At 43.8% G+C, this 18,809-nt stretch overlaps 1 protein-coding gene and 1 long non-coding RNA gene across 2 annotated transcripts in view; one reads left to right on the top strand and one right to left on the bottom strand.

Moving 5' to 3' along the window:
* LOC134489402 (uncharacterized) overlaps window positions 1–18,809 on the top strand; it is a 279,530-nt gene that overhangs the window by 195,587 nt on the left and 65,134 nt on the right. The window lies entirely within an intron of this gene.
* On the bottom strand, window positions 557–14,768 carry KIF20A (kinesin family member 20A). Its single transcript, XM_063292050.1, has 18 exons — window positions 14,602–14,768; window positions 11,693–11,779; window positions 10,857–10,976; window positions 10,503–10,641; window positions 10,217–10,404; window positions 9,988–10,132; window positions 9,151–9,351; window positions 8,581–8,692; window positions 8,331–8,402; window positions 7,776–7,919; window positions 7,396–7,561; window positions 5,494–5,652; window positions 5,129–5,268; window positions 4,906–5,008; window positions 4,047–4,242; window positions 3,499–3,590; window positions 2,613–2,750; window positions 557–918 (listed from the first exon to the last, which is right to left on the bottom strand). Exons 1-18 carry the CDS (start codon window positions 14,752–14,754, stop codon window positions 580–582), a joined length of 2,694 nt encoding a protein of 897 aa, XP_063148120.1. The 5' UTR covers window positions 14,755–14,768; the 3' UTR covers window positions 557–579.

Consider the following 18,809-nt stretch of genomic DNA (forward strand, 5'->3'; position numbering starts at 1 on the left):
CCCCCCACTTTGAATTAGGATTTTAGCTGGGGAGGGGGGCCTTGTTAACCACCCTGGATAGAAAGAGGGTATAAATTCTAAGCATATTTTGCAAGACTCCCCCCAATTCCCGTAGAAGAAACACTACCTGGCAAAGATTTTTAAACACCTCAATTCTATAGAATCTAGTCTACTCAGCTGTATAACATTTCAGAATTGGAAACAATACATTTATTATGTGTTTAACATAGATAAAATATATGTGGTTCTGCATGCTATGTAACATTTTTTTAATAAAAATAAAATGGATATAACATAACTCAGGTTTCATAACCACTGGAATAGCAGCTGGCCTGAAGGAAAAGACATGCATAGTAATCATCTTTGGGAAGCCAAAGATTTTCAGTAAGCTCAGGCCTCATCATACTAAATACAGAATAATTTATATACATTAGGTTGGGCAGACCCATTTAAACCACTGGGACTGAGCTTGGTCACAACCAACCAAAATTAAAGCCTTTCTGCATCTGGATGCAACTCACTCTCGGTAAAGACACCGATGGGCTGTCCTGCCCGGCCCAGGCCTCCGGTCCAAAGCACTCAGCATTTTTTGGTAAAGGGCAGCGGTTTGAGCACTGGAGGTCCTCGGGCGTGCAAGATGCGAGCGTAAGGGCTCTCTGTCACCGCAGGCTGAGTCACTGAGCGAGTGAGAAAGTTGTGCAAGAAGGGCTTCTTGGTTGGTGGCTGACTCCTGGGCTGCAAATTTTCATTATTTGCACAGAAACGCTTTTTAATAGAAGTTGGTGCCACCGCTGCCGTGTTTGCTGCAGCCTGGAGCTTCTGCACAGTTTGATACTGCTCTGCAATACAGGCAGCCTTCTTCCGCATATCCAGCTTCACTAGTATCATGTTATTCTGAAGTTCAGCCAAGGTCTGGTCCTAGAAAGAACATCCAACAGAAAGGTGGTGGTGGTGGTGGTGATTTATTCTTCCTGACCAGGGGTTCTGCCAAACTGACAGCTGCCTCCTAGCTCTCTGAACTTAAATTAATTTGTGGCTTTCCCAGGCTAACTAGCACCATTTGATCAGCCAGAGACCTGCTCAAACTGCATGATCAACAGCCTCATTTAGGTCACTATTTGACTATTTGACTTCAGCCCCTTTCTTAAAAATGTCTTCACTTCCTGAGGACCATTTGCCAAATACGTGGGAAAAGGCTTCCTGTGTTACTCCCAAGTTAAGGGAGACAAACCCTTGGGAGATGTGCTCAGATTCCACTCTTCCAGCTTTTAGGAAAGGAGTCAACAAATAGTCAACTATTTGTTGACTATTTGACTTCAGCCCCTTTGGAATGCAACCTGTTATCTAGCTCTGTTATTAGCTCCGAATTACCAGAAGGCAGTGCAGAAGGACAGCAATGCAGCCCTGATTGTTCCCTGGCCTTCCCTCCAGCTTTATGATCTCCTCCATGATATGCCTTTGAATAGGCAGCCTGAAATAATGCTGCTTGGACTTTGGAAATGGTGGTAGGTTTGCAGGAGATACAAATAGTCCTTGTTCACCAACTATTCAAAGTTACAATGATGCTGAATGAGGGGACCTATGAGCATTCCTCACAGTTGTGGCTGTTGCAGCATCCCCACAGTCATGTGATTGCAATTGGCGGGCTTGGCAACCAGCTTGCAGTCTTAGTGTCCTGTGGTTATGTGATCGCCATTTGTGACCTTCACTATCAGCTTCTGACAAGCAACATCATTAAGGAAGCTGGCAGGAGGCTGCAAATAGAGATCAGCTAACTGCAGGCACTGCAACCATGCAGGATTCACCTAATGGTGGCAATTGGAACTGCCACAACTTTCATTGTAAGTTGGCATAGTCACATGATGTTGCACTGTATGACCACATTGCTTAGTGATGGAATTGCCAGTCCCAATTACCACAGTTAAGCGAGGACTACCTGTACCACAAAATGTTCCCAATGCAATCTTATCACCCACATGAACATATGAAATGGTACCAGGACATTGATGAACTCTGGGCAGTTATGGACTGAATGACTGAACATAATCTTCTCTAGTAATCTGACTGGAGTTGTTCTGCTGACATCTAGGTTGGACTATTTCAATACGTTATGTGAGCCTGTCTTTAAGTCAGACTGTTCATAACTTCAGCTAGTCAAAAAAATCTGTCCTGGGTTATAGGTGGGGATCATCCACCTCTCACCAGCTCTAATCTTCAGTCAGATACTGTGAGTATCCTTTTTTTCTATATGAATCTGTCCATATTGCTAAGGCATCCTGGGAGAGTCTTCTGAAGGCAGAATAAGCTTTTGGCAAAGTTAGATGAATCAAACAAGGGCTTGTGCCAGTCCAGCTTTAACATACTTCCCCAAGATTTCCTTTTTAGTACTCAGTGAAAGCAGTCCCCAGCCCCCCATAATTAAAATAAAATCTAATTTTATTGGGCTACTGCCTCTGCTTTACCATTGTTAATGGTAAATTTTCTTTATGCTGAGGTATTAATTTTGCAATTTGCTTAGGGTACAAGGTCTGGAGCAAAGGATAAAAGCAGCCTATAAAAACAGACATTCAAAACTATAAGAGAAAAAGGAGCCTCACAAACTAGCTACACACCTGCTTGGTCAGGATATTGTCACACTTATTGAGAGCTTCGCGAAGCTTCCCAGCACTTGTGCTGTGACAACATGCTCTTTCAGCTGATTGGAACAGCTCCCCGAGATTCAGCAGCTCCGAACGCAGCAGCCTCACGTTCTGAGGGAGCAAAGAAGAGTCACGCAAGGAGGACCAAGGAGAGAACAACGAGAGCAGGAAGCCTTGGCTATGAAGGGCAAGCATGCCCACCAGTGGGGAAGAGGAGCCAGAAAGAATCAGGTAGTCCTTGAGTTACGACCACTGGTTCAGCAACTGTTCAAAACTAGGGTGGCACTGAATGAGGGGGACATGACCACTCTGCAAAGTTGCGACCATCACTGTCCCCGCAGTCACTCAGGTGCCCGGCTCACGATTACAATGTTGCAGTGAGCTGCGGTCACGTGATCACCATTTCCAACCTTCCCTGTTGGCTTCCCACAAGCAAAGTCAGTGGGGAAGCCAGCAGGGAAGGTCACAAGTTGCTCCCACTGCTTTTTCTCCTGAGGAGCCCCACTACAGAATACAAGATCCCAGACAGAACGCACTGTCCTGCAGCGCCCCCGCCTGCGCTCCCCAGTGCCCACCCACAGCACCCCTCAGTGACACCTGTGCACCTCTCCACGCTCTTTACCTGGGATTGCCACCTCTTCCCACTTAATGATCTGCATGGTCCTGGCATTATGACTGCACAACCAGCACTACTAGGATTGCTGTCACTAAATGATGTGGTCGTGTGACATTGCACTTTACGACTGCATCGCTTAGTGATGGCAATCCCGGTCCCAACTGCTGTTGTAACCCCAAAGACCACCTGTATCAGCAACATCTAGAAAAGGATGCTATAGCTCCCTCCACCATAGACAGTTACCTTTTGGCCTTCTTCTAGCTTCCGGTCTAAATCAGCAGCAATGGGCCTTGCAGAAGGTGGCGGCTCCAGCATTTTTCGATACTTGTGCAGCTCTGTAGGAAAACAGGGCCAAGCGCAAGAACAAATGAAGCCCAGCAAATGAATTGCTAACATACATGGCAGCTTTCAAATCAAGACAAAGCCTGAAAGATAGTGGGGCTTCCTGAGAAATGCCAAATCTCTCTTGCTTGTTTCCCACAAAATAAATTAGACTCACTGAAATTAGATGAAGGGGGGAGATTAGGAGTGATGATGACAAGCTACCATTCATTATTTCTATTTTTAAAGCTTTCATATACCTATGTGGGAGTGGGCTTGTAGCTCAGGGAAGGCCACTAGTGTCACAGGACTCAATTAAGGGGACTAAGTACCACGGAGAGCAGACTGGGCAGCAGGTTATTGGGGCAGATGCACATTAACCTTCACAGCATTCCAATAATCAAGGCAGCCCGTCTTTCTCCAGATATACAGTCTGATCTCCGTGCTAGATTACAAGAGGAGAGCCTCACCTTGAGTAGATGCACTCAGCTCTGCCTGGCATTTCTCTAGCTTATCTTTCACCTCCAGCAATTCTTGCGTAGATGCAATCCGTTTGGATCTGCGTAAAGTTTCCTCCGTATCTTGCCTCTTGCCTCCTTTGGAGTCTTGCTGTTGTTTTGCCTCTTGCAAGGCAGCTTCCAACTCTTTTATCTTGTCGTCCCGATTCTGAAGAAAAAAACAAGATGCTCTAACTGGGAAACGGAGGGAAAGCAGCTGTGGAACCAGAGAGGCACCTCCCCAAGGATCCTACAAAAGTGTGATTCTCCTCAAGGCAGGTTCTCATGCACAGAAGACTCCCTCCCAGGGCAATCCTCTGCTAGCAAAGAATTTCCATTATGTATCTGCAACTCTTTCATTGTTGCTGGTAATGACCAGCATTTTATTCATTCATTGGGTTTGTAAGGCTGCCGAATTGTCAAACAACTCAAGGCAGCCTTACTTATTCCCAGCAAAAAATAATCAAATAGCTTAAAAGACAACCAGTTTTGGAGAGGAGATTGGGACAAACTTGAATCCAAGTTTCATCTAGTCAGCTGGCAGTTAAGAGTTGCAGCCTACCCTTTTTCTAAGAAGCTTCATGTGGCACCAGCCCACTGAAATCTAGCCAATTTTAATGCCCACAGCAGTCTCTGGAGGCAAGGGTGGAAGGAGGGAGACATGCATTAATTACATGAATTGGTTGTTCTCTCCACTTCACACTACAAGAAATAGGAAAGTTTGCAGGACATTTCTTCTCTAAACTGCCACTTCTTTGTTTGTGACAGATGATACACAGTAGTCCCACGAACACCCCAATACATCATTTACCCTCTTTTTCCTACAACACACCTCAATCTCCTCAAGATAGTAATCCGTCAGCGACACCTTCAGATTATTCAGTTTGTCTTCATACAGCTCCTCCAACATCTCCTTTTGAGAATCCACATGATCACTACAGAAGTCAGTGAAGAAGGAAAAAGAAAGGTAAGACAGTAAGCTGGGTGGATAGAAAGCCAAGGACCAATCACAGAGGTTTCCTGGAAAATACAAGTGCCTCCAGCAGCAACAGTACCTGCTCCACTGCTCTCTCTGTTGTAGGTGCTCCATCATCTCATTGCAGATCTCATCACGGAGATGCATTTCCAGCTGAAACTTCTCCTGGCGCTCCTTCAGCAGCAGTTCTTGCACAGCCTCAACTACACGCACAAGGTCCTGGATTTTAGGATGGGGAAAATACAAAGAACATGATGAGTTAGGCTCAACAGGATAGTCAACATCAGAATGCTCCACAGAGGTCCAACCACCTGATTTAAAAGTACTGATCAATACTAAAATAAGATACTCAAGATCTAGAGGATTCTTAAGCCCCAGAGATGTCCAATTAGCTAGCTCTGAAAACTTCTCCATTCAGTAAATAAGGAACGAACAACCACTTACCTCCTTATCATACGCAGTCACATCTGTTTCATCTTTGCTGTCTTCATTAGGCTCTGTTACTTCATCCAAAACAGCCACAGTTTTATTAATTCGAATGCTGTGTTCCTTGATGAGTGAATGGATAGACAGGAGCCCCACCTTTGTGGGAGCCTGTATAAGCTGTAAGAAACCAAATTACAATATCGACACAGTTCAAAAACATTGGCATACGCCCTCATTCCCCTCCATCTTTTCCCAGGGCTGCTCTGAGCATAATACATTTTTGTTTCTTTTCAAAAAAGGTTTCCAGGACAAAGCGGCCCTGATCTTTACCCTTAGGAGTAAGCAACTCATGACAATACATACACACACACACACACACACACAGAAGAGCCTCGTGTGGCACAGTGGTAGGCGGCAGTATCGCAACCAAAACTCTCCCCATGACCCAGGTTCAATCCCAGTGGAAGCTGGTTCTCGGGTAGCCGGCTCAGGTTGACTCAGCCTTCCATCCTTCCCAGGTCAGTAAAATGAGTACCCAGCTTGCTGGGGAAGGTGATGACTGGGGAAGGCAATGGCAAACCACCATGCTGTATAGTCTGCCAAGAAAATGTTGCAAAAGTGGTGTCCCCCCAAAGGGTCAGACATGATTTGGTGTTTGCACAGGGGACCTTTCACATACATATATATACACATACATACATACATATACATACATACATATATAGAACACCGTCTTTGAGCATCTGTAGAAAGAAGAGGTTGCTTGCATGAAACTGTGGTTCTTTGGGTGATCACCTATGCATATGGCCTGTGTGCCTCCACATGGCCCACACTGGAAATCATTGGAAATCTTCTAAAGCAGGGGATTTTGGGTGGGAACTGCTACCACCATAATGTGTGTGTGGAAGACAGTTCCTTCCTTTTCCCTCAGTCCCTTGAGACTACTGAGGCAGCCCTAGAACTCCAATCTTATAAGCAGGGGCAACGCAAGAGAAGGTTCACAGTATGAATGCACACATGACCACTAGAAAAACCAGTTACAAATAATAAGTAACTTCTTTTTCTTTTACACGGTCTGTGTTCATCACACAACAAAGTAGCAGCCTCATTTATTCAGATGCCCTACCACAGTAAAAATAAAACAAAGGAGAGAATAGTACATTCAAAGGAAGCATCAGATCACAACAGGATACCCAAGCCACAGTGTTTCAGGAAGAAAAAGGACTGGGACCAGGTAGCAACCTTACAAAGGTCCAGCAATTAAAGGCCTCAGAACTGGGCTACAGAAGTCATAGTACGTGTAGTAGAATGTCCTTTGATGCTCCCTGCAGTGGTCAATTTAGGTCTATCACTATCAAGTCCACATTCTGGTCTCACATAGGGGATTAGTGGTATGGGGGAAGGCATACAGGAGGACTTTCAGCCAGTCAACACTGAAAACATTTGTTGCCACTGCTGCCTGGTTGGAAAGCACAGGATGAAGCATTCCACCTTTGCAGCTGGTAGGGGTGTAGCTAAGAAGTCTATCACTGGTCTCCCAAAGATCAACATAAATTGCTCAAACTTAATGTGTTTACTTGAGAAAGACCTTATCATATGAGTGCTTGGTGAAACCAGTGGGATTGCATGCTCTCCAGAGCAAAGCAGGGCCCACTGGAAGCAACATCCAAACTTGTTCTAGTCCTGCCTTTGGAGCAAGTGGCACGAGATGACCACTGCAGAAAAAAAAAAACATTTTCTTGCTTTATACGCTTTTGTTCTGGCAATGGAGGGGGAAGAACATCCTGGCCAGACTAGTAATTGGCTAGGTAGCCACAGTAAACCCTAATACATGTATATTGCAGTGAATGTTCTATGTGTTTTCTACCCAGCAAAGCACTCCAAAACTAACCAATTTAACTTCAGTATTTCCCATCTTACCTGGCTGGCAATAGCAGAGAACTTAGCCATATGGAGGGTCTCATCATATGATGAAGCACCTGGGCTGATATTGACAATCATACAGGACTGCCCACGTCCTGTGAAAAAACCTTGGAACACACGGGTTAGTTTGCTATCCCGGAAGGGCACCACATTCTGCTTTGACCTATTTAAAGAAAGAGAGAGAAGAGGATTTGTGATCTGGAAATGCTGATACAAAGTGAAGTGAAGCCTAGCCATACATCATCATCATCATCAAAGCCCAGAGCACCCATGCACATTCATCAGTATCTCCAACCAGGCTGGACTTAATACTGGAAGGGCCAGGCAAAGCTATGGACAGTCGGTGAGAGCTAGAAGTAGGGATTCCTTCAACTTACTTGGTCTGCTGATTCTGGCGCAAGATTGTGAGACATCGCCCTAGTGTGTGCAAAGATGTATTGATGTTATTGGCTTCTTTCAAACGATCCCCAGCTCTCTGTTCCCTGCAGCGTTCTGAGCCAGCAAGGTCACAGAGTGAGAGCCTGGTGAAGAGAAAGGGGAGCGTTTGATGCAAGGATGCTGGATTTTCCAAGGCCCAATCCCTCCATCCCCACCACTCCCCTTTCAGTGAAGTCTCCCACCCATCCTAGCTTCAAGTTAGAAATCCTGGCAACCAGCATGAGAATCCATGATAAGGCCCAATCACAGTTCTGCTCTTTAGTTCTGCTACTCTAGGGTTTAGGTTGCTTTGTTCCAGACAGGCACAGAGGGCAAAGTCTTCTTCATTTCAGGTTAGACGTGCAGCAGAAACTGAACATTTTACACCAGCCCAAAGTTGTCATTCTGATAAGTGCATGTCAAAGCTACTCAAGATGGCTTCCCTGCACATGCAGCAAAAATGAAGCTGCCCTTTCCATTCCCTTCAGGCCTTCCTTAATAAAACTTTGCCTTACTCGCTGATCTTTGGGACCATTTTACTGCTGCTTTCCTGAAGGTGTAGAATTCGGATGGAGAAGACGCTGTGGCTACAGAGAGCAAGAGAAGAACCATTTTTAGAAGATGAACTGGTTCAAATTATTAATCTCATTTATCCTCGTATTTCCCAATCCTGAGGGAATTAATTTTCTTATGCAGAGAATATGCTTTGCTAATCATCAAGAATCCCACACCCCCTCTGTCGCAAAAATAAAGAATATAACAGACCTGCGGCTAGAATTCTCATTCAGGTGGGTGCTGGCAAAGCTCTGATTTCTCCGGCCTAATTTCAGTAGTTTCCAGGCCTCTTCAGCATTTTGCACATTGACCCAATTCAGGTCTGCAAAAGCAGAAATGAGTCAGGGAGCTGAAATAACAGGATTTAGGCTCCACATTTATCTAAGAATCTGTCATGAGTAAGGATGGCGAGTAGGGGGCTCCCATCCAGACTGTTAAGCGCATGCGTAGCACTGAGGAATTGGTCAGCCATTCAAAGAGACACAGATCGGGACCGCCTTAACCTTTGGGGTTTATATGTCTGGGTTTTTCCCACGCTTCTTCAGTTTGTTAGGATTCCTGTTATGTACTAGCAATAAACATTAGAGACCAGTTCCTTGTCTCAGCGTGTTTCCTGGCTGTTAGGACAGAATCACTAGGGAAAACATCACACCTCAAGAAAGGGACTGTCACTGCTTCAAGCCACCCAAAATATGGCTTATTAGATGAGTGATCAGCTGGATCAATTATTCCCACAGGTTTACCCCAACTTATATTCTGGGTGAGAAGGCTGATCTTTACCTTTAACATATGGATTTCCAGTCTGATCCTCACAGAGTCGCAGTGTTGGCCTCTTGCGGTTTGGGGCAGATGCAGGGATCTCCAGCAAGTCATAAATCAGCTCATTGTAGATCTCAAAGAAGGAGACCCAGATAGAAAATTGCACATCCTCTTGAGTCACAAATGAAACACTGTCTGGGTCAGCCTTGTGAGGTCCTTTCTCTATGAATGAAAACAAAACAAAACAAAATGGTTGTCAGTGATTGCAACAATTCATAGCTTGACCCAAGTAATACAGACTTTCTGAAAATCCACCCAAAGTGCATAGTGATTGTTCCTAATAACCCCAGCTTCAATACCTTAACTAACATTTCCTCACGCTTAAAGCAGAGGTTACCTATTAAAGAAGCAACAGATTTCTCTCCAGGCTGTTTCTCACATCTTTCCGAATGCTAAGTGAAAGTTTTAGCTATACTATACCCTTCTACTTTATGAAGCCTACACAGTCAGCAACAAAAGGTGTTTCATTATCCAGTAATTACTAAACCAGAAAATATTTGAAGGGGCAATTTAAAAGCCACACTAGAGAAAAAACAAAGATTGCATAAACCTGGTCCTTTCCTGTGAAATCTAACTGAAACATTTTCTAACCCCACCTTTGGTTAAGGCTGTTTTATGACAGGTTTATGGATATTCTTCTGATTCAGATGCTTCTCCTGAATCCCATTGTTTCAGAATGTATTTTTACTGCATTTCTTACTGAAGGTTTTATTGTTCTTAGTTTTGCTATAGCACTTAGCTTTTCAATTCCATGGAACATAAAATTGCCCCAGAACCAAGGTTCAGGACAGTGCATACCTTCCAGCTGGGTCCAGTTTGTCTGGTCTGTCGACTGGCAAATAGAAGAGAGACCACCAACCCCACTGTCAATGCTACCACTTGTGGGTGCTTGTGCCTGGGACACTGTGCTGTGACTTTTGCTCAGAGAAGTAAAGAGCTCCTCCTGCCAATCCAAAAGGAAGAAAGACAGCAGGGTTTTTTACCAGGTCATCCTCTTCCTCACTCTTAAGGGCTTTGAGGCACTTACCTCCTTCATCCCACCACAGATCAGAGCCTGCTTCTTGGTTTCCTCTTGACGAATCTGTTTGCTGTCCAGCCAATTTACTATGCTTGATAGGAAAGGTTTCAGGTCTGTGGCTCGGTACAACCGTGCCCCAATACTGTTGAATATGATGGCTAGGGAACGGGGCAGGATCCCTCTGTCAGTACCACTTCCTGCAAGCCAAGGGCAAAGAATCAAACGGTCATGTCAAGACAAGGGACCCCTGTTAAGCAGAGGTTATCTGGACCATTATAAACAAAGTGCTTCTTACCCTGGATTGTGTAAGTCTTCCCTGAATTAGTGACTCCATAGGTATAAACAAGCCAGTTCTGCCCATTGAGTACATCCTTCACCACTTCCTTCATTGTCGCATCAAAAAATGATTTCTGGCCTACCTCTGGTCCAAAGATCTGAACAACAAATGCTAAAGGTTAATGCCCTCACACTGTTCACAGGGTAGGTTACCATTACATCAAATTAGCAGGAATTAGTCCCTGTTTCTCCATGAGTTATTTAGTCTCCTTGCAAGAGCCCTGCCACAAGAGTTTAAAAGACCACAGTCTCTACTGGTTTCAGGAGAGGTCCCAGAAGGAGGAGCACCATCACACTAGATCAAAAACCATACCTGGGTGAAAGTGAATTTGTGCACTGCCTGGCCAATTCCTCGCTCGGTGTTTCTCATCGTGAAAGAATCTTTGGGTGCTTTGAGAAGAAGGGTGTCAGCATTTTCTATGCAGACACAGCCCTAAGAAATATAGTTATCATTCAGCATCTAAAATTATCTGCTATATCAGCAAAAGACCTTTCTGCAGGCACTCTTAATTTTAAAGATTTATATCCAGCCAATCTACTAAAGTATCTTCAGTGTCTTATGGCACAATAATAAAAGACCAAAAATTACCTACTCAGTCTGAGACCTCTTTCTTCTAGCAATGGCCAAACTGAGTTGGTTCCAAGGGATCACGCTTTGCTTTTTCATTTTGAGATATGCCTGTCACCTTTACCTGAGAATCTCCATTGCATCTCCACCCATGACAAAGCATGGGTTCAGGATCAGCAAGGTCAAAAGTGCTGCCATTTAACACAATTAAATCATCAACAGCTACCCCTTATATGGAAATAATGTACGGTGTACCCAAACTTGCAAATTTCTCTCTGTTGAGTTACTCTTTTACATCAAGCTACCTGTGATAAATTCTGAACTGGCCAATTCAGAGACTTTGTGACATTAACACATAAAACATTATTTGTACCAGAATCACAGTGGCAGGAGTTAACAGCTGTTAAAGACTGGAATCCTCAGAGATTATGCAGAATATTCTAGCACCCCTATGCTCTTTTGCATATAAAACTCTGCACACCAGTTGCAGGTGAGCCCAGTGTCCAAGCTGAGGGAACTGGCCTATCAAGGCACTCTTACATTAACTGACTGATGGCTCCTACTTTGTCTCAGGTACTCACTTGATCCTCTTGCTTCTCGATCTCTGTGGGCTTCAGCGGGCGCACTCTTGCATACACTTTCACCTTTCCGCTGTCACTGGAAATACCCTGTAGGGGTTACAGGTTATTTGTTACTCTCTTACCCAGTGTTTCTCAACTTGGCGACTTTAATATGTGTCAACTTCAACTCCCAGAATTGATTCCTTGCTGGCTGGGGAATTCTGGGAGTTGAAGTCCACACATGTTGAAGTTGCCAAGGTTGAGAAACACTGTTCTTACCAGTCGGGTAAAACAGCTCTAGTATCAGTTTGATTCACACACACTAACAACCTATTAAAAATAGAATCCAACACTCCTACCCCCCACCCCCTGCAACTCAGGCAAATTATACCCTCTCATTGTAAACTGGAGCAAGTTAAAAATGGAGAGGCTGCGCAACAATGACAGGAAACGATTCAGTGGGCAAGGAAAAATTAAGCAGTATTAGGTTTGTTAGGTTTAAAGTGGGGATGTGCTGCAATAGAACTTCAGCTGCTTGGGACCTGTAAAGGCCTTGGGCACAGCCGCAGATCTGCTCTAAGACTTGCCCCCAAACTCTGATGTTTAATGCAACCGAAGGGGCAAATTGTTACAAGTATTACAAGGGGAAGTAATCATATTTACTATGTTTGGTTTTAATTAAATAAATGTAAATAAAATGCAATGTAGTGCTTGTCATTGCCCTGTGTACTTTATGGAGTGTGGCTTCTAGCACAAGAAGCCAGCCCTCCCCCACCTCATTCCCCTTAGAATCTAAGCTGAAGGAAAAACCGGAGCAGTTTACAGGCTTGTGGAACATGTTGCGACATCCATTCAGACCACTTGTTTGGTGAACAGATGAAGGGGGACCGTGGTAGGCTGTACTTCCCTACTTCTCCTTCTTCCCATGTTACATGAAGGCATGACCTGACTAACTGAAGAAGGCTACAGTAAGTTGCTAGTTCTAAGGAGTAATGAAAGCCAATAAGCAATGGGTGACAATACAACCAAATATCACATATTGATCCAAAGCTAATTCTTTGGTTAACGATGTCTGTTAGAAATTATGACTAGAGACTATATCAAAAAGCAGACTAAAAATCATACTGTACAAACTAATTATACTATAATACCATGCAAGAGAGAAATTTGCCCCCCCTCTATTTTTAGGTTATCAGAAATCCTAGAAAACAAAGGCCTTCCACATGCCAAAGCTTGGGCCGCTCTACTAATGGCTCAGTGTCATTCAGAGTCCCCCAGATGCAACCTGAAACTTTGAAAAATAAAAGTCGTGGGAGCCTTGCTGGACCCACTTTAAGAATATGGTAGAGCTAGAAAAGATGCAAGAAAGGAGCATCAAGATAATCAGGTGACTGGAGTAGTTCCTCTGTGGGGAAAGATTGTAGCAGATGGGGATCCTTAGCTTGGAACAAAGGAAAGTAAAGGGATACACAAACCACACTCCACATGGTTCACACGAAGAGTGTCACGTTCATCGTTTCAACGTTAAAGTGCATCGTAACGTTTCGCATGTCATTTGGCTGATGCGTGTTTTGGTTGGGAGGGGAGGAGGACTCTGTCTCGGGGGATGTTATCTGTATTCAGCTGGATTGGAATGTGTTTGGGTTATCTTGTGTGTTCAAGGTTTTCTTCCCAGGACATCAGCAGAAATTGTTACCAGCACCTGGGGTGGGGAATTTGAAATGGTTGGGTGAGGGGAGGGATTACGTTTGTGCCGAGGGTTTTTAGTTTGTATTTGGTGCACTTTTCCTCATTCTCAGCGTTCTTTGTATTTGCATACTATTCTTTAATAAATCAGATATCATTAAGCTTCTACTTGTGAGTCTGGTTCTGTTAGGGTAGGCAATCATTACAAAGAGAGAGATTTTTCCTACCTCTCTGACATTAGTAGAACTTCTTAAGATCCACCACTGAAACTAAATGCTGGGAGATTTAGTAGCAACAGGAAATACTTTTTATAAAGCACATAATTAAACTGTGAGATCTGTTGCCAGCTAATTTGGATTATGTTAAAAGGAGACTGGACAGGCTCATGGAGGATAAAGCCATCTGTGGCTCTGACAGCTTACTGTCTCCTGGACGATAGGCAGCATGCCTTAAATATTGATTGTGGGGAGGTAACAGTGGCATTCCAGTCCAGGTTTCTGACCATCCAAATGCATCCAGTTGGCCATTGGGTGGCACAGAATGCCAGACTAGATGGGCCTGTGGTCCAATCCAGCAAAACCATTTTTATGTAACAGAAGATTTAGGTAGATCAGCTAACTTACACTGATTCATTAAACATAGCAGAAGATAAGGACATACAATTAACAATTAATTCCCAGTTATAAGCTGTAAGTCTGTAAATAAATAAATAAATAAGTCTGTACCCCAGCCTTCCTCATTTTGGTGTTCTCAAATACACTGGACTTCATTTCTCATAAATACCAAGCAGTGTATCCGTTAAGGAAGGCTGCTGTACCCTGAAAAGAGCTTTTTTTTTAATCAAGCCCAACAGTGACATGCTTTACCAGTTGCTCAAAGTGGCCAAATATAATAAAACAGCAACAACAGAGTGAAGCCTGTTTCATTCTCTCCTAGTCATCCTTATACAGGAGTAAATAAGATCCTTCAAATTTTCTATTAATTGACCCAAAGCACACAAATAGGTTTGGAAGTCCATGGACCCATTACTATTACTAGTAATATCAAATTCTATGTACAACTATTAAATATTGATTCTGTCAAAGTTTCTCAACTTGATCATCTTTGCTACAGCAGAGTTCAATTTGGAATTCTTGCCCTGATCCCAAGAGACCAAGAGTAAAAATGAAGCTGTTTCAGCTTCTGGTAGAGATGAGAATCCAGCACTGGGGTCCTCTCTTCATGTCTCTTCTCCCTACTTTTACCTGCTCTTGGCCTGCAGAGATGGCAGAGAAGTCTGGCAAAAGAGCTCGCCGCAGACCAAGTCCACATTCTGCCACAGTGGATTCCAGGACAGGAGAGGCGGCAGCTTCTTCATCAGAAAACAGTCCAACTGGGGAGGCAAGTCCCTGGGCCATGACAGCCAAGTGCCCTTCCTGTAAGAGCAGAAAAAAAGGAAGCTTAGGCATTCCTCCAGGCTTCACAGCTTATCTCCAGGCTCTTGCCCATTTCCAAACACGGCTTAGAACTACTGAATAAAATGGCTGCACTGCATACCAACCAGCAGCATGTCCAGGCAGGCCCCACAAGAGGGGCTCGCCACTCAGAGGGTTGATCTCTATAGCAGGTGCCCCCACTTCCCCCACTGCAGGATATAGATGGCTTAGAGGTTTAGCACCCCCCTCCTCCCCAAACACACGCACACACAGTTCATTAGTCATTTCCTAGGCCACAGATCTTCATCCAGGAACAGGATCCTGTGATAAAAGAGGTAGGCTCAACCTACACATCTTGCTGCCTGGGCTACGACATGTGAACAAGGCACCGTTTTTCTTAAGGAGCCAACATCGGTCCAGGAATATTAGACCGCTCACGCTCATTCCTTTAATTCCGAAGGAACGTAAGAAAACCCGTAAAACCAACCTTGGAGCCGTTACAGAAATCAAGAGGCCGCGTGGTCCGTCATAAATCAGGCGCTGGGAGTGCCCACCCTGGGACTTCCTCCAGCGTAAGCGACGAGATCTAGGAGATCAAATATGGTCTCACCTGGTGCTTCCACTTCCCTCCTCCAGCCCGTTCAGCCACCCAACGCCACCGCCTGCTCGATCCTCCAGCTTCTTCTATTTTCTTTTCTCACTTGTTTCAAACCTCGCGGCCAATCAGCTCAACCAATCAGAGAACGGGGCACGCAGGAGCCAATCGCCGCCCAGGACGCGGCCACCGAGAAGCCAATGCGACGCAGAAATTGATTTCCAGTCCTGCTGGGCCTCCTTTCGTACTGGCTGAGGGGGCGGGGCTCGCTTTGTTTAGTTTGGGGGCTTATAGGAGGTTGGTCTTCCCTGTGAAGCGCCTTCGCTTTTCCAGCTATTTGCCCATTTTCGTCCCAAGGAGAGACCGATCAGCAAGCAAACCACTAAGCTCAGAGAGCACCAAGGACTCCACAGCTCCTGAAATTGCAGTCTCGAAACCATGTTGCTTCCGGACGCACCAAATTTGGAAGCACAATCCTGGCCTTGCTCTCCGGTGTTTAAAAAAAAAAAGTAGGGCTCAGGGGGGTAAAAGCACCGTTAAAATGTACATAAGATTTTATACTGTCGCACAGTAAAGTCATTAGTGGTTGCACTTGCCAGGTTTACCTAAAGGTAAATTAAAGGTAATTACTTCCTTTTGGGGAGAAAATGTTACACAGAAAAAAAAAGTCATAAATATCTTTCATTAATTATATGTATTTTCCCTCTTTCACAGCCTTTTTCACTTTATTGTTCCACCAAGCATCGTTTCTCATGTGACACTTCACACATACATGACAGCCTCTAATGTCAATTTTCCACACTGTTCCAAGCAGCTTCCATATCCTCTTTCCTTACATCCATTTTCCATTCATTCTTTAAGGAGATTTATCCATCATACCATCCTTTTATGCAGGCCCATACTTCACTAAAATCATTCTACTTTCACTTCTCTTTCTTTCACTTCTCTTACCCTTTTCTTCCCTGTCCATTTTCCCTCAAGATCCTTTCTTGATACTACTGAACAATGGTCTGTCCCATACAGTATTCATAACCTTTTGTCACCCTTGAATCCTTTACTAATGCTCTCAACTTTTCATTATGAACAATCAGATCAATCAAGCATTTACATTTATATTGATTACTTTGCCTTGTGTACATATGAAGAGACTAAGGAAGTGCAGTGCTTGACCTCTGAAGCCAAAAAGATGCTTCAGAGCAAGCAGGGGTGACATGTACTGCATCTGTGGGTGGTTCCTTAAAGAAAGCGTTTCTTTTACTGTGCTCACGCAGTAGCCACATGATCCCAGGAAAATAGGTGATTGAATTAAGGAGCAGCAATGTCTGCAGCAGCAAGTCAAAATCTGCAAGATTGGAGGTGGAGGTGCAATTCAAACCCTGCCCCTTTTGTACAGGTACTGCATGCACATACAAAGGAGTTGTCACCAGGGTGTGAACAAAAAAGAAAGAACACTCTTTCATCTACCTCTTAAATTATGCTATCATTTATTCATCTTACATTCCAAGTCATCATCTTCCATAAGCCTTGACCATCAGCAGATGGGCCCATAGGTATTGCCCTTTGCCCCCTTTTGGGTCATCAAGGCTTTCACATAACACCTTTTGGTAAGACAGAGAAGGCACAAACTAGGTTATTCAACTGTGCCACACACGCCATTCCTTGCTTACTGTAAAGACCATTCCAGTCACATTTTGGCCAGTGCCACAAACATACCCGAGAGCCAGTTTGGTCTAGTGGTTAAGGTGCTGGGCTAGAAACCAGGAGTCTGTGAGTTCTAGTCTTGCCTTAGGCATGAAAGCCAGCCGAGTGACCTTGGGCCAGTCACTCCCTCTCAGTCCAACTCCCCTCACAAAGTGGTTGTTGTGGGGAAAATAGGAGGAGGAAGGAATATTAGGTATGTTTGCTGCCTAGAGTTATTTATAAAAATAATAAAGGCGGGATAAAAATAAAATGAATAAATACCCCAAACCCAGTTTTAAACCAGACATACACTATTTTATACAAGCTAGGACCTCCAATTTACAGATTACCTGGCAAGCCTATCGTTTGTTGTCTGTATTCCACAAACACAAAGAGTTAGTGTATTATGTGAACAAAAAAAAAAGGATTAATTCAGTAACCTAGGCTTAGCAGGTTCTGTAAATAGAGCCACTGAAAAGCTTTGCATCATTTCTGTACTGTATTTCAAATGGTTAGGCTAAGGGCACCCACAGGGATTTGAAAGCGTTTCTTAGTGTACCACACAGTCCCTATTCAGAATGATACTTTCCAGGAACACCTAGGGCCTGTTTGGACTTGATTAGAGCTGCAGACCGTATTGTCCACAAGAGGCTATTCTTACCCATAAAGCCAGAAATGCATATTTGGGCCAGTATGGGGCTCATGAAAGCTGACACTGACTCTTGTATCATTCTTTTCCTTTTAAAAAATATTATATGGTCAAGTAACCTGCTAGGCATATATAAGGTTACAGGTGATTGTTTTTATTATGTTTCCATTTAAAATATATTATCCTTTACCATAGTTTAGATTATGCTTATTCCAAAGGAAATGTGCTCCTCATCAGAATCACAAAAGCACATTACAAGTTATTCCTACAGCCGTAATAGTACTGTAGTTTAAGTGACTTCAGAATGCAAAATGGTACATTTTAAATCAGTATTGGCAAACAGATGTTCCCATTACTCTACAGTATTAGTAATACAGGAATTATAAACATATGAAGCTGGAGAGAGGATAGGAGATGTGTCATGTGCTTCACCACTGACATGACATATGGTCTACCATAAGCCCACTCTGTGCTCTTTGCCATCTTAACAGCTTAGAAACTGAAGTGGGAAAAGCCAGGCGGCTTACAAGTGGAAGACAACTTTCTCTGGAGCTCTCAGGATAGTCAACCTGAAGCAGAACAGTTCCATCAGACATCTTATCTGAAAACACCACTCCTGAGAGATGTCAAGGCAGGAGGAAAAAATGGAAACTCTGGACAAACCTTCCTTCCTTCCTTCCTTCCTTCCTTCCTTCCTTCCTTCCTTCCTTCCTTCCTTCCTTCCGGAAAAGCTTGGGAAATATAGGTTTTTTCCCCTTAATTCAGTTAATTGAGATAACCATGGATGTCACACTGAAGGAGACTCCACAATGGTCACTAAGCCACTTGTGTGATAAGGATACTATCATGTTTTTCAAATCCTCCCTCGACCCCACTCATTTTGCAGGTGATACACTCTTTCAATTCAATAAAAATAACTATCCTTTTTAAAAATGTGCTTTTAAAGTATGCTTTGGAGAAATAAAATAAAAAAGTTCTGCAACTGTCATGAGACAATGTAAATATTTATTTTATTGAAACAAATATTTTGCAGCTGCTTCTGAGTACATACTATCAAAAAGGGGACCAATTGTTTGGATATTGTTCCATCAGCAAACTTTCACTTGTGTTAGG

The sequence above is a fragment of the Candoia aspera genome, chromosome 2 (genome assembly GCF_035149785.1).
Source record: "Candoia aspera isolate rCanAsp1 chromosome 2, rCanAsp1.hap2, whole genome shotgun sequence".
In the NCBI taxonomy this organism is placed as follows: Eukaryota; Metazoa; Chordata; class Lepidosauria; order Squamata; family Boidae; genus Candoia; species Candoia aspera.

Coding starts and splice junctions, on each gene's coding strand:
- KIF20A (XM_063292050.1), bottom strand. CDS start 14,754: ATGGCCCAGGGACTTGCCTCCCCAGTTGGACTGTTTTCTGATGAAGAA. Junction 5,269..5,493: donor TGACTGCGTATGATAAGGAG/GTAAGTGGTTGT, acceptor CCTAAAATCCAG/GACCTTGTGCGTGTAGTTGA. Junction 2,751..3,498: donor AGCTAGAAGAAGGCCAAAAG/GTAACTGTCTAT, acceptor TTGCTCCCTCAG/AACGTGAGGCTGCTGCGTTC.